This window comes from Pseudorca crassidens, chromosome 8, assembly GCF_039906515.1.
Source record: "Pseudorca crassidens isolate mPseCra1 chromosome 8, mPseCra1.hap1, whole genome shotgun sequence".
Lineage (NCBI taxonomy): Eukaryota > Metazoa > Chordata > Mammalia > Artiodactyla > Delphinidae > Pseudorca > Pseudorca crassidens.
The window spans coordinates 17,082,527-17,107,138 of NC_090303.1; the positions used below are offsets into that span (position 1 = coordinate 17,082,527).

At 41.6% G+C, this 24,612-nt stretch overlaps 1 protein-coding gene across 1 annotated transcript in view; it reads left to right on the forward strand.

Annotated features, from left to right (window-relative positions):
* Positions 1 to 24,612, forward strand: part of LAMB4 (laminin subunit beta 4) — a 111,969-nt gene that overhangs the window by 20,310 nt on the left and 67,047 nt on the right. The window contains 5 exon segments of the mRNA XM_067745896.1: positions 17,155 to 17,247; positions 17,250 to 17,321; positions 19,995 to 20,103; positions 22,472 to 22,552; positions 23,470 to 23,620. Of these exon segments, the coding sequence (XP_067601997.1) occupies positions 17,155 to 17,247; positions 17,250 to 17,321; positions 19,995 to 20,103; positions 22,472 to 22,552; positions 23,470 to 23,620 (506 nt within the window).

The following is a 24,612-nucleotide window of genomic DNA, read 5'->3' on the forward strand; positions in this document are numbered from 1 at the left end:
AGCCATGGCCCACGGGCCCAGCCGCCCCGCGGCATGCGGGATCTTCCTGGACCGGGGCACGAACCCGTGTCCCCTGCATCTGCAGGCGGACTCTTAACCACTGTGCCACCAGGGAAGCCCTGGTAGTTCTATTTTTAGCTTTTTAAGGAACCTCCATACTGTTTCCCATAGTGGCTGTATCAATTTACATTCCCACCAACAGTGCAAGAGGATTCCCTTTTCTCCACACCCTCTCCAGCATTTGTTGTTTGTAGATTTTTTGATGATGGCCATTCTGACCAGTGTGAGATGATATCTCATTGTTTTGATTTGCATTTCTCTAATAATTGATGATGTTGAGCATTCTTTCATGTGTTGGCAATCTGTATATCTCCTTTGGAGAAATGTCTGTTTAGGTCTTCTGCCCATTGTTGGATTGGGTTGTTTGTTTTTTGATATTGAGCTGAATGAGCTGCTTGTAAATTTTGGAGATTAATGCTTCATCAGTTGCTTCATTTGCAAATATTTTCTCCCATTCTGGGGGTTGTCTTTTCATATTGTTTATGGTTTCCTTTGCTGTGCAAAAGCTTTGAAGTTTCATTAGGTCCCATTTGTTTATTTTTGTTTTTATTTCTATTTCTCTAGGAGGTGGGTCAAAAAGGATCTTGCTGTGATTTATGTCATAGTGTTCTGCCTATGTTTTCCTCTAAGAGTTTGATAGTGTCTGGCCTTACATTTAGGTCTTTAATCCATTTTGAGTTTATTTTTGAGTATGGTGTTAGGGAGTGTTCTAATTTCATACTTTGACATGTAACTGTCCAGTTTTCCCAGCACCACTTATTGAAGAGGCTATCATTTCTCCACTGTATATTCTTGCCTCCTTTATCAAAGATAAGGTGACCATATGTGCGTGGGGTTATCTCTGGGCTTACTATCCTGTTTCATTGATCTATATTTCTGCTTTTGTGCCAGTACCATGCTGTCTTGATTACTGTAGCTTTGTAGTATAGTCTGAAGTCAGGGAGCCTGATTCCTCCAGCTCCATTTTTCTTTCTCGAGATTGCTTTGGCTACTTGGGGTCTTTTGTGTTTCCATACAAATTGTGAAATTTTTGTTCTGGTTCTGTGGAAAATGCCAGTGGTAGTTTGATAGGCATTGCATTGAATCTGTAGATTGCTTTGGGTAGTAGAGTCATTTTCACAATGTTGATTCTTCCAATCCAAGAACATGGTATATCTCTCCATCTATTTGTATCATCTTTAATTTCTTTCATCATTGTCTTATAATTTTCTGCATAAAGGTCTTTTGTCTCCTTAGGTAGGTTTATTCCTAGATATTTTATTCTTTTTGTTGCAGTGGTAAATGGGAGTGTTTTCTTAATTTCACTTTCAGATTTTTCATCATTAGTGTATAGGAATGCTAGAGATTTCTGTGCATAAATTTTGTATCCTGCTACTTTACCAAATTCATTGATTAGCTCTAGTAGTCTTCTGGTAGCCTCTTTAGGATTCTCTATGTATAGTATCATGTCATCTGAAAAGTGACAGGTTTACTTCTTCTTTTCCAATTTGTATTGCTTTTATTTCTTTTTCTTCTCTGATTGCTGTGGCTAAAACTTCCAAAACTATGTTGAATAAGAGTGGTGAGAGTGGGCAACCTTGTCTTGTTCCTGATCTTAGTGGAAATGCTTTCAGTTTTTCACCATTGAGGATGATGTTGGCTGTGGGTTTGTCATATATGGCCTTTATTATGTTGAGGAAAGTTCCCTCTATGCGTACTTTCTGCAGGGTTTTTATCATAAATGGGTGTTGAATTTTCTCAGAAGCTTTTTCTGCATCTATTGGGATGATCATATGGTTTTTTTCCTTCAATTTGTTAATATGATGTATCACATTGATTGATTTGTGTATAATGAAGAATCCTTGCATTCCTGGAATAAACCACACTTGATCATGGTGTGTGATCCATTTCATGTGCTGTTGGATTCTGTTTGCTAGTATTTTGTTGAGGATTTTTGCATCTATCTTCATCAGTGATATTGGCCTGTAGTTTTCTTTCTCACTGACATCTTTCTCTGGTTTTGGTATCAGGGTGATGGTGGCCTCATAGAATGAGTGAGTTTGGGAGTGTCCCTCCCTCTGGTATATTTTGGAAGCGTTTGAGAAGGATAGGTGTTAGCTCTTCTCTAAATGTTTGATAGAATTTGCCTGTGAAGCCATCTGGTCCTGGGCTTTTGTTTGTTGCAAGATTTTAAATCACAGTTTCATTTCAGTGCTTGTGATTGGTCTGTTCGTATTTTCTATTCCTTCCTGGTTCAGACTCAGAAAGTTGTGCATTTCTAAGAATTTGTCATTTCTTCCAAGTTGTCCATTTTGTTGGCATAGAGTTGCTTGTAGTAATCTCTCATGATCCTTTGTATTTCTGCAGTGTCAGTTGTTACTTCTCCTTTCTCATTTCTAATTCTATTGATTTGAGTCTTCCCCCTTTTTTTCTTGATGAGTCTGGCTAATGGTTTATCAATTTTGTTTATCTTCTCAAAGAACCAGCTTTTACTTTTATTGACCTTTGCTGTCGTTTCCTTATTTCTTTTTCATTTATTTCTGATCTGATCTTTATGATTTCTTTCCTTCTGCTAACTTTGAGGGTTTTTTGTTCTTCTTTCTCTCATTGCTTTAGGTGTAAGTTTAGGTTGTTTGAGATGTTTCTTGTTTCTTAAGGTAGGATTGTATTGCTATGAGCTTCACTCTTAGAACTGCTTTTGCTGCATCCCATAGGTTTTGGGTCGTCGTGTTTTCATTGTCATTTGTTTCTAGGTATTTTCTGATTTCCTGTTTGATTTCTTCAGTGATCTCTTGGTTATTTAGTCCTGTATTGTTTAGCCTCCATGTGTTTGTATTTTTTCAGATATTTTCCTGTAATTGATATCTATTCTCATAGTGTTGTGGTCGGAAAAGATACTTGATACAATTTCAATTTTCTTAAATTTACCAAGGCTTGATTTGTGACCCAAGATATGATCTATCCTGGAGAATGTTCCATGACCACTTGAGAAGAAAGTGCATTCTGTTGTTTTTGGATGGAATGTCCTATAAATATCAATTAAGTCCATCTTGTTTAATGTATCATTTAAAGCTTGTGTTTCCTTCTTTATTTTCATTTTGGCTGATCTGTCCATTGGTGAAAGTGGGGTGTTAAAGTCCCCTACTGTGACTGTGTTACTGTCGATTTCCCCTTTTATGGCTGTTAGTATTTGCCTTATGTATTGAGGTGCTCCTATGTTGGGTGCATAAATATTTACAATTGTTATATCTTCTTGGATCGATCCCTTGATCATTATGTAGTGTCCTTCTTTGTCTCCTGTAATAGTCTTTATTTAAAAGTCTATTTTGTCTGATAATGAGAATTGCTACTCCATCTTGCTTTTGACTTCCATTTTCATGGAATATCTTTTTCTGTCCCCTTACTTTCAGTCCGTATGTGTCCCTAGGTCTGAAGTGGGTCTCTTGTAGACAGCATATATACGGGTCTTGTTTTTGTATCCATTCAGCCAGTCTATGTCTTTTGGTTGGAGCATTTAATCCATTTATATTTAAGGTAATTATCGACATGTATGTCCCTATTACCATTTTCTTAATTGTTTTGGGTTTGTTATTGTAGGTCTTTTCCTTCTCTTGTGTTTCCTGTCTAGAGAAGTTCCTTTAGCATTTATTGTAAAGCTGGTTTGGTGGTGCTGAATTCTCTTAGCTTTTGCTTGTCTGTAAAGGTTTTAATTTCTCCGTCAAATCTGAATGAGATCCTTGCTGGGTAGAGTAATCTTGGTTGTAGGTTTTTCCCTTCCATCACTTTAAATATGTCTTGCCACTCCCTTCTGGCTTGCAGAGTTTGTGCTGAAAGATCAGCTGTTAACCTTATGGGGATTCCCTTGTATGTTGTTCGTTGTTTTTCCCTTGCTGCTTTTAATATTTTTTCTTTGTATTTAATTTTTGAGAGTTTGACTAATATGTGCCTTGGTGTGTTTCTTCTTGGATTTATCCTGTATGGGACTCTGCACTTCCTAGACTTGATTGACTATTTCCTTTCCTGTATTAGGGAAGTTTTCAACTTTAATCTCTTCAAATATATTCTCAGTCCCTTTCTTTTTCTCTTCTTCTTCTGGAACCCCTGTAATTCAAATGTTGGTGCATTTAGTGTTGTCCCAGAGGCCTCTGAGACCGTCCTCAGTTCTTTTCATTCTTTTCTCTTTATTCTGCTCTGCAGCAGTTATTTCCACTATTTTATCTTGCAGGTCACTTCTCCGTTCTTCTGCCTCAGTTATTCTGCTGTTGATCCCTCCTAGAGAATTTTTAATTTCATTTATTGTGTTGTTCATCTCTGTTTGTTTGCTCTTAGTTCTTCTAGGTCCTTGTTAAACGTTTCTTGCATTTTGTCTATTTCCGAGATTTTGGATCATCTTTACTATCATTATTCTGAATTCTTTTTCACGTAGACTGCCTATTTCCTGTTCATTTGTTAGGTCTGGTGGGTGTTTGCCTTGCTCGTTCATTTGCTCTGTGTTTTTCTGTCTTCTCATTTTGCTTATTTTACTGTGTTTGGGGTCACCAAACACATAGTTCCCGTTGCTTTTGGTGTCTGTGCCCAGTGGCTAAGCTTGGTTCAGTGGGTTGTGTAGGCTTCCTGGTGGAGGGGACTAGTGCCTGTGTTCTGGTGGATGAGGCTGGAGCTTGTCTTTCTGGTGGGCAGGTCCACGTCTGGTGGTGTGTTTTGGGGTGTCTGTGGACTTATTATGATTTTAGGCAGCCTCTCTGCTATTGGGTGGGGTTGTGTTCCTGTCTTGCTAGTTGTTTGGCATAGGGTGTCCAGCACTGTAGCTTGCTGGTCGTTGAGTGAAGCTGGGTGCTGGTGTTGAGATGGAGGTCTCTGGGAGATTTTCGCCATTTGATATTACGTGGAGCTGGGAGGTCTCTTGTGGACCAGTGTCCTGAACTGGGCTCTCCCACCTCAGAAGCACAGCCCTGACACCTGGCTGGAGCACCAAGAGCCTGTCATCCACATGGCTCAGAATAAAAGGGAGAAAAAATAGGAAGAGAGAGAGAGAGAGAGGGAGAGCGAGAGAAAGAAAGAAGATAAAATAAAATGAAATAAAGTAAAATAAAGTTATTAAAATAAAAAATAATTTTTAAGAAAAAAAATTTTAGAAGTAAAAAAAAACCAAAATGGACAGACAAAACCCTAGTTCAAATGGTAAAAGCAAAGCTATACAGACAAAATCACACACAGAAGGATACACATACACACTCACAAAAAGAGAAAAAGGGCAAAAAATATATATATTGCTTTGCTCCCAAAGTCCACCTCCTCAATTTGGGATGATTCGTTGTCTATTCAGGTATTCCACAGATGCAGGGTACATCAAGTTGATTGTGGAGATTTAATCCGCTGCTCCTGAAGCTGCTGGGAGAGATTTCCCTCTCTCTTCTTTGTTCACACAACTCCCAGGGTTCAGCTTTGGATTTGGCCCCGCCTCTGCGTGTAGGTCGCCTGAGGGCGTCTGTTGTTCGCTCAGACAGAGCGGGGTTAAAGGAGCCGCTGATTCGGGGGCTCTGGCTCACTCAGGCCGCAGGGAGGGAGGGGCACGGAGTGCGGGGCGAGCCTGCGACAGCAGAGGCCGGCGTGCTTTCTCCTGGGGAAGCTGTTCCTGGATCCCGGGGCCCTGGCCGTGACGGGCTGCACAGGCTCCTGGGAGGGGAGGTGTAGATAGTGACCTGTGCTCGCACACAGGCTTCTTGGTGGCAGCAGCAGCAGCAGCCTCAGCGTCTCATGCCCGTCTCTGGGGTCCGTGCTTTTAGCCGCGGCTTGCGCCCATCTTTGGAGCTCCTTAAAGCAGCGCTCTTAATCCCCTGTCCTTGCGCACCAGGAAACAAAGAGGGAAGAAAATGTCTCTTGCCTCTTCGGCAGGTCCAGACTTTTTCCCGGACTCCCTCCCGGCTAGCCGCGGCGCACTAACCCCCTGCAGGCAGTGTTCACGCCGCCAACCCCAGTCCTCTCCCTGCGCTCCGACCGAAGCCCGAGCCTCAGCTCCCAGCCCCGCTCGCCCGGCGGGTGAGCAGACAAGCTTCTCGGGCTGGTGAGTGCTGGTCGGCCCTGATCCTCTGTGCGGGAATCTCTCCGCTTTGCCTTCCGCACCCGTGTTGCTGTTCTCTCCTCCGCGGCCCCGAAGCTGCCCCCACCGCCACCCGCAGTCTCCGCCCGCGAAGGGGCTTCCTAGTGTGTGGAAACCTTTCCTCCTTCACGGCTCCCTCCCACTGGTGCAGGCCCTGTCCCTGTTCTTTTGTCTCTGTTTATTCTTTTTTCTTTTGCCCTACCCAGGTGCGTGGGGAGTTTCTTGCCTTTTGGGAGGTCTGAGGTCTTCTGCCAGCGTTCAGTAGGTGTTCTGTAGGAGTTGTTCCACGTGTAGATGTATTTCTGGTGTATCTGTGGGGAAGAAGGTGATCTCCATGTCTACTCTTCCGCCATCCTGAAGCTCCTCCACACTTAATTTTTGCTAACGAAATAGTATCTCATCATTAATTTGCCTTTCCCTACAGGACTGAGACTAGGGAGAGGCAAGAAAACACCTAGGTCCCCAAATTTCAGGACACTGTCACTCTGAGTCATGTGAGTACACGGCTGACAGCGAGTGCCTCCTTACATTGTGTGCCCTGGGCACCCCGCTTGCCTCAGTCTCGCCCCAGTAGTGCTGTAGATTGTTGCTTAGAAATATACTCCAACCTGACTTCAGATGCCCAGTGTGAGTTACTGGGTCCGAGATCTTAACCCTACTGGCAAACTAACAGGTTAGCTTGTTACTGTTTCATGGATGCTGGGCGAAGACATGAAACTCCTGGATCAAAGACAAAGGACTTTATTGCTGATGACACAGTAAGCAACAAGATGTTTGTATCTGTGTGAGTTCCCATGTCCCCACGGCCCATGGAGCAACTCAGAGGATACCATCTGGATCCTGCACAGCTAATGAGCTTACGTCACAGCCCAGGAGCACTGAGTTTGGAGAATTCATTGCTTTTATAGCAAGTGGAAGCAAGCCCGTTCTTTTTCTGGGGGAAAATGTTACCTCATCCCTCAAGGTAGCTTACTACAACCACAACCTGGAGAAACGGCCTGAGCAAAGAGCCGTCAGGGCCTTGCATTGTTAACACACTCAGCAACAGTGTTCACATGCCCAGGACCCATGGTAGATGGCCTCTCCCGATATCCAGAAATCCTGCTTCTTAGGCTGTATCATCAATATAATGTTATTTTATATTGGTGGCAGGTGGAACTTGCTATGAGACTCCAATTTCAAACTTTATATAATCATAATACATAAATTGAAGTCTTGAGCAAAAGTAAATCAGTAGATACCCAAATACATGCAGTGTCCTAGATTTCAAACGTTCAATATTCATGATGTGGAATAAGCATAAATGAAGGTTTTTTTGCTCAGATCACTCAGTAGGTAGCTGATTGTATAAAAGTTTACCTTACGTGACCTGTTTGAAATAATACAGGATCCTCAGAAAATATATTTCTTTAAATCAGTGTCCTAAGTGTCATTTTTTTTTTTTTGCCAGAATCTGTGATCAAACTCCCTCTGGCTCTCCCTGTGTCTCTGTTTCTCACTCTGTCTCTCTCTCACACACACACATATACATTACAACCTTTATTAATGTTTATAAAGCTCTGCATTTGTAAAAGAAGATGAAATTTCTCTCTTAGATGGAATCAGGAAAATAGGTGTTTTTAAAATTAATTTATTTTTGGCTGTGTTGGTTCTTCGTTGCTGCGTGCGGGCTTTCTCTAGTTGCGGTGCCTGGGTTTCTCATTGCGGTGGCTTCTCTTGTTGCAGAGCATGGGCTCTAGGCACGCGGGCTCTAGAGCACAGGCTCAGTAGTTGTGGTGCACGGGCTTAGTTGCTCCACGGCATGTGGGATCTTTCTAGACTAGACCAAGGCTCGAACCCGTGTCCTCGCACTGGCAGGCGGATTCTTAACCACTGCACCACCAGAGAAGTCCGAGGGAAATACAGTTTTGAAACAGATAATTTAGGAGTCTGGAAAGAGATTGGAAATAACTAAACCAAATATTTCACATGCATCAACCAGAGTCTTGTTCGTTAAGAACCACTTAGTATTAACTTGATGGTGCTTTTGGAGGAAAACAAGGAAAGAAAACTAGTACCTCTGATATGAAATTAAGAAACCATCCTTTGTAAGTAAGGAATTTCTTGAGGAAAGGCAAATGAGGAGCTTGTAAAAATGACCATTATGAGACTTCCCAGTTTCTCCCAGTTTACCTAAACACATGTGTGTGTGTGTGTGTGTGTGTGTGTGTATACAAATGACGTGTGTTAAGACTGACCAGTGTTCTCATATAAATTTTCTCTAAATTGTCCTAGTTTGAGCCTAAATGTTTACATGATCAGATTCCAGGCCTAAGAGATGACAAATTTTAAGTCTTCTATGATTTAAGACACAGTCAGATGTGACACAGAAAAAACAAATATTTGTTAGACTCCACCACTGATAGTATAAGTTTGCTGGAATTAAATTGCGTGACGCCAAGACATATTATTGGACTTCTACTCTAAAGTCCATACATAGGGTTATTTCAAAGTAAATGTCCCAAAGAACATTTCTGTGTATAATTAAATTATACTCTGGAACTCACTGCTGACCCTTTGGAGTGTCTCCCAAATAAAGCTGAGCTTTTTCCCTTTTGGCTACTTATAAAATAAACTCAGTTTGTTGCTCCTTCCTAGAAGCAACTGGCTTTGATTAGAAGAAAATTGTGGGCTTTTTTCCCAAACTTAACAGAACCCAGTGTTGGTTTTCCACAGTAAGATTTTTGTCACCAGTCACAATCCAATAACAAACAATTGAAAACCAAAAGAGGACTTCCCTGGTGGCTCAGTGGTTAAGAATCCACCTGCCAATGCAGAGGACATGGGTTCGAACCCTGGTCCGGGAAGATCCCATATGCCACAGAGCAACTAAGCCCGTGCGCCACAACTACTGAGCCTGCACTCTAGAACCAGCGAGCCACACTACTGAGCCCACGTGCCACAATTACTGAAGCCTGCATGCCTACAGCCCATGCTCCACGATGAGAAGCCACCACAATGAGAACCACGCACACTGCAATGAAGAGTAGCCCCCGCTCAGCACAACTAGAGAAAGCCTGCGCGCAACAGTGAAGACCTAACGCAGCAAAAATAAATATATAAAGAAAGAAAATTAAAAGATTCTGTCAGACAACTGTTTGCTTCAGTGTTTCCAGACTGGATTTTTTCCACTAAACTCACTAATAACCTAAATGGTGGTTATGTAAACATTGCTTTAGACTTGAGGGTTTTGTTTTTATTAGTCCAAAGCAAACATGTATAAATCTTACATAATTGTTTCTTAGAATCAGGATATTTATTTTTTTCATCTTTATTTCTTTCCTTAAAAGTGGAATCCCTTGGAAACACAGCACCAAAAAGATACAAGAGACCTTGATGGTCATCTAACGTCTACCAATGCGCTTGTCCTGTATACCAAAGCCACAACTAGTGCTGTGCCAGCCCCTGCCTGGACGCCTCCAATGATGAGAGGGTCACTGCTCTATTGGGAAGCCTTAACTGTTAGAGATTCCTTCCTTATACTCAGTCAAGCTCTACCTTTTCTAACTTCTACTCTCTGGAGTTGTTTGTACTATCAGCATCCTTTTTCATATGACGTTCCTTCTTTTAGGTGTTTGAGTTTCTACTGGAAAAAAAAAAAGTGGGGAAGGTGGTTACTTTTGGTTACACCTTAGCTACAGATGGCTGTTTATCTCATTTTCCAGAATCTCTTCATCCAAGCTTTTGCCCCACCAACAGATTTCCAAAAATAAAGATTTGAACATTTCTTATTCCTTTTTCTTTCTTGTAGGTGCTCCTTCCAAGACGAATCAAAAAAAATGATAGCACTTACCCTTGCAACATATTTTTCTGTGCTGGGGAAGGACAGTTTTACTTTATTAACCATGTTTCAGGGATTTGGTCGACATTTTATGTGATGTTTTTCCCTCTATGTCATGTTCGTTGATGCCTTTATAGTGAATGAGATCAAATATATATGATATATATTTCATTACAGCATCCCACTCTTATCTCTTGACCTTATTTTCACTTTTTAGAGACTTTTAAAAATGGAGGTGAAATTCACATAACATAAAATTAACCATTTAAAGTGAACAGCAATTCACCGGCACAGTGTTTTGCACCCACCACATGGACTTAGCTCCATAACATTTTCATCACCCCCCAAATAATCTAATTTTTAAACTGAGATATAATTGACATATCACATTATATTAGTTTCAGGTGTCTCACATGATTCATATTTTTTCTCTTTTTTAATTTTTAAAATAAATTTATTTTCGGCTGCGTTGGGTCTTTGCTGCTGCGCGCGGGCTTTCTCTAGCTGGGGCGAGCAGGGTTTAATTTTCGTTGCGATGTGCGGGCTTCTCATTGTGGTGGCTTCTCTTTGTTATGGAGCATGGGCTCTAGGCGCACGGGCTTCAGTAGTTGTGGCACGTGGGCTTAGTAGTTGTGGCTCTAGAGAGCAGGCTCAGTAGTTGTGGCACACTGGCTTTGTTGTTCTGTGGTATGTGGAGTCTTCCCAGGCCAGGGCATTTGCCGTGGGTTCTTAACCACTGTGCCGCCAGGGAATTCCACATGATTCATATTTGTATGCATTGCAAAACAATCACCACGGTAAGCTAGTTAACATCCATCATCACACATAGTTACAGTTTTTTCCCTTGTGATGAGAACTTTTAAGAACTATTTTCTTAGCAGCTTTCAAATAAACAATACAGTGTTATTAACTGTAATCACTGTGCTGTATATTACATCCGTGACTTATTTGATAACTGGAAGTTTGTACCTTTTGACCCCGTTGACCCATTTCACCCATCCCCACCCCTGGAAACCAGCAATCTTTTCTCTGCATTTATGAGTTTGGTTTGGAGGGTTTCTTAAGATTCTACATATAAGTGAGATCATACGGTACCAATATTTGTCTTTCTCTGATTTATTTCGTGTAGCGTAATGCCCTCAAGTTTCATCCATGTTGTTGCAAAAGGTAAGATTTTGTTCCTTTTAGGCTGAGTAATATTCCCTTGTATATGTACCACATTTCTGTATCCATTCATCTGTTGATGGACACTTAGGTTGCTGCCATGCCCTGGCTATTGTAAATAGTGCTGAGGTGAACGTTGGGGTGCATGTGTCTTTTTGAATTAGTATTTTCATTCCCTTCTGATAAATACCCAGAAGTGAAATTGCTGGATCATGTGGTAGCTCTATTTTTAATTTTTTGAGAAACCTCCATACTGTTTTCCAAAGTGGCTGCACCAGTTTACATTCCCACCACCAGTGCCGAAGCGTTCCCTTTTTCCTACATCTTTGACAACACTTGTTATTTTTTGTTTTTTTGATAACACCCATTCTAACAGGTGTGAGGTGGTATATCCTTGTGGTTTTGATTTGCATTTCCCTGATGATGAGTGATGTTGAACATCTTTTCGTGTACCTGTTGGCCATCTGTATGTCATCTTTGGAAAAATATCTGTTCAGATCCTCTGCCCGTTTTTTCAATTGCGTTGTTTGTGGGGTTTTGCTATTTATTTATTTATTTAACATCTTTATTGGAGTATAATTGCTTTACAATGGTGTGTTAGTTTCTGCTTTATAACAAAGTGAATCATGGGGCTTCCCTGGTGGCACAGTGGTTGAGAGTCCACCTGCCGATGCAGGGGACACGGGTTCATGCCCCGGTCCGGGAAGATCCCACATGCCGCGGAGCGGCTGGGCCCGTGAGCCATGGCCGCTGAGCCTGCGCGTCCGGAGCCTGTGCTCCGCGGCAGGAGAGGCCACAACAGTGAGAGGCCCGCGTACCACAAAAAAAAAAAAAAAAAAAAAGAGTGGTGAGAGTGGGTAACCTTGTCTTGTTCCTGATCTTAGTGGAAATGCTTTCAGTTTTTCACCATTGAGGACGATGTTGGCTGTGGGTTTGTCATATATGGCCTTTATTATGTTGAGGAAAGTTCCCTCTATGCCTACTTTCTGAAGGGTTTTTATCATAAATGGGTGTTGAATTTTGTCAAAAGCTTTTTCTGCATCTATTGAGATGATCATATGGTTTTTCTCCTTGAATTTGTTGATATGGTTTATCACATTGATTGATTTGTGTATATTGAAGAATCCTTGCATTCCCGGAATAAACCCCACTTGATCATGGTGTATGATCCTTTTAATGTGTTGTTGGATTCTGTTTCCTAGTATTTTGTTGAGGATTTTTGCATCTATGTTCATCAGTGATATTGGCCTGTAGTTTTCTTTCTTTGTGACATCCTTGTATGGTTGTGGTATCATGGTGATGGTGGCCTCGTAGAATGAGTTTGGGAGTTTTCCTCCCTCTGCTATATTTTAGAAGAGTTTGAGAAGGATAGGTGTTAGCGCTTCTCTAAATGTTTGATAGAATCCGCCTATGAAGCCATCTGGTCCTGGGCTTTTGTTTGTTGCAAGATTTTTAATCACAGTTTCATTTCAGTGCTTGTGATTGGTCTGTTCATATTTTCTGTTTCTTCCTGATTCAGTCTTGGCAGGTTGTGCTTTTCTAAGAATTTGTCCATTTCTTCCATGTTGTCCATTTTATTGGCATAGAGTTGCTTGTAGTAATCTCTCATGATCCTTTGTATTTCTGCAGTGTCAGTCGTTACTTCTCCTTTTTCATTTCTAATTCTATTGATTTGAGTCTTCTCCCTTTTTTTCTTGATGAGTCTGGCTAATGCTTTATCAATTTTGTTTATCTTCTCAAAGAACCAGCTTTTAGTTTTATTTATCTTTGCTATCATTTCATTCATTTCTTTTTCATTTATTTCTGATCTGATCTTTATGATTTCTTTCCTTCTGCTAACTTTGGGGTTTTTTTGTTCTTCGTTCTCTAATTGCTTTAGGTGCAAGGTTAGGTTGTTTATTCGAGATGTTTCCTGTTTCTTAAGGTAGGATTGTATTGCTATAAACTTCCCTCTTAGAACTGCTTTTGCTGCATCCCATAGGTTTCGGGTCATTGTGTCTGCATTGTAATTTGTTTCTAGGTATTTTTTTATTTCCTCTTTGATTTCTTCAGTGATAACCATTTTTAAGTAGTGTATTGTTTAGCCTCCATGTGTTTGTATTTTTTACAGATCTTTTACTGTAATTGATATCTAGTCTGATAGCATTGTGGTCAGAAAAGATACTTGATACAATTTCAGTTTTCTTAAATTTACCAAGGCTTGACTTGTGACCCAAGATATGATCTATCCTGGAGAATGTTCCATGAGCACTTGAGAAAAATGTGGATTCTGTTGTTTTTAGATGGAATGTCTTATAAATATCAATTAAGTCCATCTTGTTTAATGTATCATTTAAAGCTTGTGTTTCCTTCTTTATTTTCATTTTGGCTGATCTGTCCATTGGTGAAAGTGGGGGGCTAAAGTCCCCTACTATGAATGTGTTACTGTCGATTTCCCCTTTTATGGCTGTTAGTAGTTGCCTTATGTACTGAGGTGCTCCTTTGTTGGATGCATAAATATTTACAATTGTTATATCTTCTTGTTGGATTGATCCCTTGATCATTATGAAGTGTCCTTCTTTGTCTCTTCTAATAGTCTTTAGTTTAAAGTCTATTTTGTCTGATATGAGAATTGCTACTCCAGCTTTGTTTTGGTTTCCATTTTCATGGAATATCTTTTTCCATCCTCTCACTTTCGGTCTGTATGTGTCTCTAGGTCTGAAGTGGGTTCTTGTAGACAGCATATATATGGGTCTTGTTTTTGTGTCCATTCAGCCAGTCTGTGTCTTTTGGTGGGGGCATTTAATCCATTTACATTTAAGGTAATTATCGATATGTATGTTCCTATTCCCATTTTTTTAATTGTTTTGGGTTTGTTATTATAGATCTTTTCCTTCTCTTATGTTTCTTGCCTGGAGAAGATACTTTAGCATTTGTTTTAAAGCTGGTTTGGTGGTGCTGAACTCTCTCAGCTTTTGCTTGTCTGTAAAGGTTTTAATTTCTCCATCAAATCTGATTGATAACCTTGCTGGGTAGAGTAATCTTGGTTGTAGGTATTTCTCCTTCAGCACTTTAAATATGTTCTGCCAATCCCTTCTGGCTTGCAGAGTTTGTGCTGAAAGATCAGCTGTTAACCTTATCAGGATTCCCCTGTGTGTTTTTTGTTGTTTTTCCCTTGCTGCTTTTAATATGTTTTCTTTGTATTTAATTTTTGAAAGTTTGATTAACATGTGTCTTGGCGTCTTTTCCTTGGATTTATCCTGTATGGGACTCTCTGTGCTTCTTGGACTTGATTAACTATTTCCTTTCCCATATTAGGGAAGTTTTCAACTATAATCTCTTCAACTATTTTCTCAGTCCCTTTCTTTTCCTCCTCTTCTTCTGGAACCCTTATAATTCGAATGTTGGTGCATTTAATGTTGTCCCAGAGGTCTCTGAGAGTGTCCTCAATTCTTTTCATTCTTTTTTCTTTACTCTGCTCTGCAGTAGTTATTTCCACTATTTTATCTTCCAGGTCACTTATCCGTTCTTCTGCCTCAGTTATTCTGGTATTGATCCCATCTAGAGTTTTTTTAATTTCATTTATTGTGTTGTTCATCATTGCTTGTTTCATCTTTAGTTCTTCTAGTTCCTTGTTAAATGTTTCTTGCATTTTCTCTATTCTATTTCCAAGATTTTGGATCATCTTTACTATCATTATTCTGAATTCTTTTCAGGTAGACTGCCTATTTCCTCTTCATTTGTTAGGTCTGGTGGGTTTTTACCTTGCTCCTTCATCTGCTATGTGTTTCTCTGTCTTCTCATTTTGCTTATCTTACTATGTTTGGGGTCTCCTTTTTGCAGGCTGCAGGTTTGTAGTTCCCATTGTTTTTGGTGTCTGTCCCCAGTGGCTAAAGTTGGTTCAGTGGGTTGTGTAGGCTTCCTGGTGGAGGGGACTAGTGCCTGTGTTCTGGTGGATGAGGCTGGATCTTGTCTTTCTGGTGGGCAGGTCCACATCTGGTGGTGTGTTTTGGGGTGTCTGTGGCCTTATTATGATTTTAGGCAGCCTCTCTGCTAATGGGTGGGGTTGTGTTCCTGTCTTGCTAGTTGTTTGGCATAGGGTGTCCAGCACTGTAGCTTGCTGGTCATTGAGTGAAGCTGGGTGTTGGTGTTGAGATGGAGATCTCTGGGAGATTTTCGCCGTTTGATATTACGTGGAGCTGGGAGGTCTGTTGTGGACCAGTGTCCTGACGTTGGCTCTCCCACCTCAGAGGCACAGCACTGACTCCTGGCTGCAGCACCAAGAGCCTTTCATCCACACGGTTCAGAATAAAAGGGAGAATAAGTAGAAAGAAAGAGGATAAAAGAAAATAAAGTAAGGTAAAATAAAATAAAGTTATTAAAATAAAAAAATAATTATTAAGAAATATTTTTTTAAAAAAGTTAACAAACAAAACAAAAAAAACCGGACGGATAGAACCCTAGGACAAATGGTAAAAGCAAAGCTATACAGACAAAATCTCACACAGACGCATACACATACACACTCAGAGAAAGAGGAAAAAGGGAAAAAATAATAAATCTTGCTCTGAAAGTCCACCTCCTCAATTTGGGATGATTGGTTGTCTATTCATGTATTCCACAGATGCAGGGCACATCAAGTTGATTGTGGAGCTTTAATCCGCTGCTCCTGAGGCTGCTGGGAGAGATTTCCGTTTCTCTTCTTTGTTTGCACAGCTCCCAGGGTTCAGCTTTGGATTTGGCACCGCCTCTGTGTGTAGGTCGCCTGAGGCGTCTGTTCTTCGCTCAGACAGGACGGGGTTAAAGGAGCCGCTGATTCAGGGACTCTGTCTCACTCAGTACGCGGGGAGGGAGGGGTACGGAGTGCAGGGCGAGCCTGCGGCGGCAGAGGCTGGCATGATGTTGCACCGGCCTGAGGCGCGCCATGCATTCTCCTGGGGAAGTTGTCCCTGGATCCCGGGACCCTGGCGGTGGCGGGCTGCACAGACTCCCCGGAAGGGGGGTGTGGATAGTGACCTGTGCTCGCACACAGGCTTCTTGGCAGCAGCAGCAGCCTTAGCATCTCATGTCCGTCTCTGGGGTCTGTGCTGTTAGCCACGCTGGAGTCTTGCTATTGAATTGTATGAATTTTTTATATATCTTGGATATTAATCTCTTTCCAGATATATGATTTGCAAATATTTTATCATATTTGGTAGGTTGCCTTTTCATTTTGTTGATGGTTTCCTTTGCTGTGCAGAAGCTTTTTAGTTCAGTCCCAGTTAGTTTTGCTTTTGTTGCCTTTGCATTTGGTGTCAAATCTAAAAATCATTGCCAGGACCAATGTCACGTAGTTTACTGCATATGTTTTCTTCTAGGAATTGTATAGTTTCAGATCTTACAAGCAAGTCTTTAACCATTTTGAGTTAATTTTTGTATATGGTGTAAGATAATGGTTCAGTTTCAGTCTTTTGCATGTGGCTGTCCAGTTTTCCCAGTACCATTTATAGAAGAGACTGTCCTTTCTCCATTTTATACTCTTGGTTCCTTTGTCATAAATTAATTGACCATACATGTGTGGGTTTATCTCTGGGCTCTCTATTCTATTCCACTGAGTTATGTACGTTTTTATGCCAGTACCGTACTCCTTTGATTACTGTAGCTCTATAACATGGTTTGAAATGAAGAAGCATGATGGCTCCAGCTTTTTTCTTCTTAAGATTGCTTTGGATATTTGAGGTTGTTTGTGGTCCATACATATTTTAGGGTTGCTTGTTTTATTTCATCAATCTATTCTTAACATGCTGTTTTCATAATAGCACACTGTTTCTGGTCCTCTTCCTTTACCGTCACTTTATACATATATATGTCTCCCCAGAATTATTCAATATTTTCCAAGTCCAGAGATGTGGGAGATATTTCTGAGCAGCCCTTGCTCTCCGGTCTAATTATTTAAACATATTTATTGATTTAAATAAACTAAAATAGTTATAGTGAAGGTAAAATGGTACGCTTATATTTCAAGGTTCCCACATTTGCAGTTAACTAAGATAATGCATGTCTGTCTCCCCAGCTTGTGAATGTGACACTGATGGGACCATTTCGGGTGGCCTTTGTGTGAGCCGCTCTGATCCTGACTTGGGGTCTTTGGCCGGCCAGTGCCTGTGTAAGGAGCCGAGTGCGACCAATGCAAGACCAACCACTACGGACTGACAGTCACCGACCCCCTGGGCTGTCAGCGTTAAGTCAACAGGGCCTGGGCCGCCAACCTGAATGCATTTAAGGCTTGGAGCTGCCTCTGTCACGTCTAAAATTTGGTCATTGTAAGTACCTGAGTCCTACCAGCCTCTGGATTTTTTTTTTTTAAGTGTACCAAACCTCCCACAAATTTTAGTAAGTTAGTGGAGAACTTTTTTAGGTGGTTTGCTGAGTTTATCATGAAGAACCAACAGGGGGTGCTCACATTTTCGCTGCTGGAGCAAACAGGGGGAAATGCCAAGAAATTTAATGCCAAGTTATGAAAACTTAAAAAAAAAAAATCCTCCACTAGGAGTCTACTCTACAAATTTGTTAAATTGCATTATACGTTTTTGCATAGGTTGATGACTTCTTAGGCAATTTTCAAGTGGGGGGGTTTCTTTTTATTTTTTTAAATTATTTTCTCCTTCTCACACTGCTTTTAGTATTGTCTTATGTTCTCTGTCAAAGAAAAGGAAAGAAAGAAGCAAGGGAAGTGGCTGTGGGAAAATAGAAATAACCTCAGAGTTTTCTGGGGCCAAATGGGGAGGTCATTGGCTCTAGGATCACAGAAACTCAGGACTGCCTGGGGTCTCACAGAGCTGCTAATTCCACAGAGCATCTGGGTTAATTATTTCCCTTTGGTCATAGTGTCATGCTCTATGGTTTTGCCCATATAAGGAACTGGATTATTTGCATGTTTAGAAAGCAGCAAGATGAATCATTCTGTTAAAAAAAAAAAAAAAAAGTCTTCTTTTTGGACTTGATGCAAAATTAAATTTCAGCATAATGAATTATGTAATTTCCTATTATACCTTTCAGTGCTCCTGGCATTTCCCCTGGTTCACTAACCTTATGCCCTCCGGCAAATGGACCAAACGTTGGTTTTTTGTTTTGCTTTGTTTTTTCTTTTGTAAGAGCTTCAGTTACACATAATTCACACACAGTTCACTTTTTGAAGTGTACAATTCAGTGATTTTTTAGTATATTCAGAGTGTATAACCATCACTACAGTCAATTTTAGAATATTTTCATTACCCCAGAAAGAAATGTGAAGAAGCATTATTCACAACAGTCAAAAGGTGGAAGCACCCCAAGTATCCATCAGTGAATGGATGGATAAACAAAGTGTGGTAGGTAAACACAATGGAATATTATTCAGCCTTAAAAAAGGAAGGAAATCCTGATCCAGTCTGTAATATGGATGGACCTTGAAAACATTATGCTAAGTGAAATAAGCCAGACCCCAAAGGAAAAGTATTGTATGATTCCACTAATATGAAGTATCCAGAGTAGTCAAATCCATATTTTTTGTGTGTTTTTTTTTTTTTTTTTTTTTGTGGTACGTGGGCCTCTCACTGTTGTGGCCTCTCCCGTTGCGGAGCACAGGCTCCGGACGCACAGGCTCAGCGGCCATGGCTCACGGGCCCAGCCGCTCCGCGGCATGTGGGATCTTCCCGTATCGGGGCAAAAACCCGCGTCCCCTGCATCGGCAGGCGGACTCTCAACCACTGCGTCACCAGGGAAGCCCTCAAATCCATATTAACAGAATGTAGAATGGTGGTGGCCAAGGGCTGGGGGGAGGGAGGAAGAATGGGGAGAGATGGTATTTAATGGGTACAGAGTTTCAGTTTTGCAAGAGGAAGAGAGTTCTGGAGATTGACTGCACAACAGTGTGAGTGTACTTAACAGTGTTGACCTGTACACTTAAAAATGGTGAAGATGGTAAATTTTATGTTATAGGTATTTTACCATAAAAAAGAAAGGAAAGGAAACCCCATGCTTTAGCCGCCACCTCCCTATCCCCCCAGCCCTAGGCAAGCACTAATATGCTTCTGTTTCTATAGATTTGCCTATCTTGGACATTTCATACAAGTGGAGTCATGTAATATGTGGTCTTTTGTGTCTGACTTCTTTTGCTTACCATAATGTTTTCAAGGTTCATCCATGTTGTAGCACATATCAGTATTTCATTTCTTTTTAGTGCTGAATAATATTCCATTGTATGGGTATACCACAATTCATCTACTCGTCAGTTGACGGACATTTGGGCTGTTTCCAGGCACATTGGCTTTTCCTGCAGGGGAAATACACATCTTGCTCTGGTTGCACAATTTCTTAGCCTTTACAACATAAGCAGGATTAGCATTGCCAGTGGGTGGGAGAGAAAGAGGAGAGAGGGAATGGAAAAAAAAAAGTAACGAGGTGCTAAGAAAGAGAGAGGAGAGAAAGGGTTATCATAGGTGCATCTGCCAGAGAGGGAGCTGTCGGTAGTAACGGTGATACTCAGAAACCCTTCCCCTAGTCGCCCGACCCAGCCAGCATCATTCAGAGCTGTGCCCAGCTCCGCAGCACTCAGAAACCCTTCCCCTAGCCGCCCGACCCAGCCAGCATCATTCAGAGCTGTGCCCACCTCCGCAGCATGCATGACCTCTTGTCTCCTCCTAATTGCCATCCAGTAGAACCACACGAGGGCTGCAAAAGTGTCTGGCACTGCATTTCCCGTGTGGGGTTAAATGCAGTCCAGTAATGGTGCGGCCAGGCAGACAATGAACTTGGCAGGGCGGGCTGCTCTGTGTTCTTGTGGACACGTGTTTTGCTCAGTGTAAGCTGTTAAGGACATTTACCAGTGTGGAGAAATCAAAATGAGAATAATTGTGTATGCTGTGCTTTCAGCCTGTGACTGTAACCCCCTAAGGATTATGCCACTCTTGACCTGTGATGTGGAAACAGGCCAATGCCTGTGTCAGTCTCTTGCTACTGGACCACACTGTGAGGAATGCACTATACGTATTTGTCTCTGATTTCGCCTTTAGGGAGTGATGCAGTCTTCTACTGGCATTGCCTAGAAGAGACTTGGTCCTGTTGATTGCTTTCCTTGTCCTATTGTATTTCGGTACTCCCGTGGTAAAAGTATTTACACTACAGGAATCAGCGAACACTGGAAATAAACCCCCATGTTTCTGCAGAGAGCTAGTTGTTAAACATTTACCAGCACCGTGACTTGTACCAGTTGGGACTGAATCGACCCAGGCACCAACAGCAATAGTTTTATCCTCTGTTCTCTTGGAAGTACCAAGCAGTAGAATATAAGAGCATTTATCTGGCCCCCTTGTTAAACCCACCAGATCATGGGGCCTTTTCTTCTGTCTCTTATACACAGTCTCTTTCCCACCTTTACCACTCCATGCCTAAAAATATTTTGGATGAGCTCATTAAAAAAAAAAAAAAAAAACAACCCTTAGGTTTAAATGTATTGTAGATTCCTGTGGGAAATAAACCCTTGGATTTTTGACAGACTCCACTACCCACATGAGCATGTATGTCTCAAATTAGCAAAATAAAACATTTTTCACTCCATAAGAAATGTGTCACGCATTTAGGGAGTTAAAAACCCAGCTCTTTTCTTTGTCCTCTGATCTTGGCAGCCCACCATGACATTTTAGGAAGAAAAAACAAAAATTTAACCTAATAAAAGAACAGTGACCTTGATGTGTCTGAAGAAATGTAGCTGATAAATAAGAAACATATGTCTGTTACGACATAGTTTTGTGCTAATATTGTAAGTTGCTTTACTGAAAACACATGGGGGATGGGGCAGAGGAGGTGGGGAAAGAAAACAAGGAAGTAAATATGTAGAGGGAACTCTGTGTACGACGGGACAAGTAATCTAGAAGTTTCACGTTGGAAGGTGCGCCATGCCGAGCTCCATGACCGTGAGTGGACACCACAAAAAAAGAGTGCAGAGCTGGTGAACAGACCAACGGAGACACCAGGTCAGATCATTCCAGACAAACCTTAGACACGGCCTAACTTTTTTCGTTGGCTTGTGAACTGCCACTGTGTACTTAATTGTGTCTGCAAAAGGAAAATAACTGAGCAGGGGCCAGTGATGGGGGAACTTGTCCATCATGGCTGAGCCGAGGCATCTGCTTGGTACCGCACATGTGTCAATGGTGCCCTGGATGGTCCACTGGGGGGCCAACATGACAGCGTACCCTGCCTAGAGGGGGTTTTCACAACCCCATCCTGGATAAGGCAGCTCAGTTCACGTTGTTTTTGCCTAAACTAAAGTTTGGTTTTGGGAAAAATATCAAAGGCCCTTTGCTGCGTTTTGTAACAAATTATGTCAACTTTTGATATTTAAAATAAATCTTTTTGAGTAAAGTGGACATAAAATTTTTCCAAGATGACAACCAAAAGCATACAGATGCTTAACCAATTTCAAATGAGAGTTCCGTGCCTACTAAGATGTTAATTCTATCTGAGTTTGTTAAATGGAGATTTGAGGCGGAAGTCTTTTTCTGAGTATTTACAGTGAATGTCAGACTTAAGAAGTAGCTGTTTATATCTCACCAGCTGTTTATATCAAATAAAGGTCAAGATGTTGCAATGATGACAAAAGTCTTGAATAGAGTTGAGTCTCTCACACAGGGAGAGTATGTTAGCCAAAACAATTATTTATAAGCACGTGATTCTACTAAACTGTGATATTCGTATAAGATGTCAAAATCAGCCTGAATGATTTTTCTTTTTAGCCCCAAACGTTGCCATAGTGTGTAAGTAAAAATCCCTAGGGATTTCATGGTAAGGGACTGAAAGCAGTTGCAAGTCAAAGAAGAGAGTTGCTAGTCAAAGAATTTCTCCTGGCTGACCTTAGACAACCCAGCTTGAAGCTAACATTGACGCTGTCAGAGGAGCTGTGAGATTTCCACTGCATTTCTTTCTCTTTTTTTTATTGGAGTATAGTTAATTTACAATGTTGCGTTAGTATCAGGTGTACAGCAAAGTGATTCAGTCACACATATACATATATCTATTCTTTTTCAGATTTTTTTCTCATTTAGGTTATTGCAGAATACTAAGTAGAGTTCCCTGTGCTATATGGTAGGTCCTTTTTGATTATCCATCGCATTTCCATTCAAAGCAATACATAGACAAACCCCCGTCCCCTTCATTTAAAGTCCTAGAAACGGGAGGTGTGTGTTTTTAGAAGATCATGACCAAGTGCGTAGGCAAGCAAGCTACTGTGTGATTGTTCAGGCCGCATGGCTGTTTGCTGTGCGTCGATGGAACTGTAGTGCTTTTAACATTACCCTTCAGAGCAGCAGATGTCTTGAAGGCTGGAATCAACTGAGCATTTTCTCTTTGTAGGTTGGATACTGGGGACTGGAAAATCACCTCCACAGATGTTCTCCCTGTGACTGTGATATTTGAAGTGCTTATTCCAACGTGTAAGTCAGTAAAATGAATAAGTTTTGTGGCATTATTCCTCACTTTCATTTCTATCAAATAAACAAAAGCACATTTCATTTGGACCTGCTTATAGTCATAGGTGAAGGAGTTCCTTCCAAGACAAGCAAAGGGCATTGAAAAGCTATGATCTTGAGACATTAACGGTAGCCCAACTGATTTCTTTCACTTCAGATATTTCCACGGGTGAGATACCCAGGCAGTAGAACTGTCATCCTGAGGTGGTATGAAAGATGCCTGCAAATGTGTGATCTGACCCGCCTAAAACTCCAACTTTTTGTCAGCCTGTAAAGAGAGGTCCTGCACTCTCCTTTGCCCGGTTTTTAGAGCAGAATCAGAGAGCCTCTGAGGAGAGAAGTGGCAACCAAGGTTTCATTGATCTGGATTTGCTTGTCGAGACTAGACCTGTAGAATGGAGGGAACAAACTTATGGTTACTAGCGGGGGAAGGTGGTGGTGGTGCGGTCAGGGGTACGGATAGTTAGGGAGTTTGGGACTGGCATGGACACACTGCTGTATTTAAAATGGATAACCAGCAAGGACCTACTGTATAGCACAGGGAACTCTGCTCAATATTACATAACAACCTAAATCGGAAAAGAATTTGAAAAAGAATAGATACATGTATGTGTATAACTGAATCACTTTGCTGTACACCTGAAACCAACACATCATTGTTAATCAACTCTACTCCAATATAAAATAAAAAGTTTAAAAAACAAACAAAAAACCAGACCTGTAGATCCGTTGTTTCTCCACATCCTCCCCAGAATGGTTGATTCATGGTTTCAAAGAATGGGCCCAAACCCAAGGGGCAGTTAGCCCAGCACCCCCAAGGCTTATCTTACACCCGTCCCTCCTCCATGCTTTTTTTAGGAGGTGGGTTTGTTTTCCCTCAGGTGCTCACCCGAGGATGGGCAGTGTGATTGTCGTCCGCATGTCACAGGTGGCAGCTACACTGAGCCAGCACCCAGCTATTTCTTTGCTCCTTTGAATTTCTACGTCTGCGAGACAGAGGAAGCCACGCCACTCCAGGGACTGGCTCCTTTGGTTCGTATTTCATTGACTCTCTTTACAGACTTCATTTGAAGCGGTGTGGGTAAATACACACACCCTTGAGATCGTGGGTAAGTTACCCGGAAGAGAGTGGTTTTGCCCACAAACACAGCAGAGTCGATTCTATCATGGAACTGCAGATTCTATGAAGTCTTGAGGGCAGAGTCTGTATTTTGTTCATCTTTGTATCCCTGTTCTGGCACAGAGCCTGGCACAGAAGTGTGAATTGCATTAAGTTGTGATGAAATGGACTTGAGTTTTGCTCTTTCAAGGTACCCATCAGATAAACACCCATCAATGTGTTTATTGAGCATTTCCTGGTCTGTCTTCCTGACAATACTGTAAACCATAAGAGGGAAGGGAGGATGTGTACCCCATCGCTCTAGTGACTGTTGCTCTAGTGACAAGTCCTATGACTGGTGCATAGTAGGAAGCCATGGATCTCTGCTAATGAATGAATGAATACGGTACTGAGCTAAGTGTAAGATGTGCTCACTGGCCTCCTGAAGCTCGTCTCGGATTAGCAGTCCTCAGTTCTGTTCATAGCAGTGTGTGATTGGAAATGTCGCTTGGTCTGCTTCATTCTCTACAAGTCAGCAGTCCTGCGGGAGATGCTCCCTAAAAATATTTATCCCAAAGTCTTATGAGGGGGGCAAACCCAGGCATATGAACCCATCAGAGAAAATACAGGTTAGCCTCCCATAACACTCTTACGCCTTTCACTCCAGCCACAAGCAGGAATGTGACAAAGGAAAAGGCAATGTGAGGCAAACGACTTCAAGGGGAGAAGGCATTGACTAAGTCTATTCCTGAGGTCTCTTCCTTATCTGGACACGACTGGTGGGAGGGATGAAAATACCCCTTAAGAGGCTTGGAATTTGCTTTTTTTTTTTTGTGGTACACGGGCCTCTCACTCTTGTGGCCTCTCCCGTTGCGGAGCACAGGCTCCGGACGCACAGGCTCAGCGGCCATGGCTCACGGGCCCA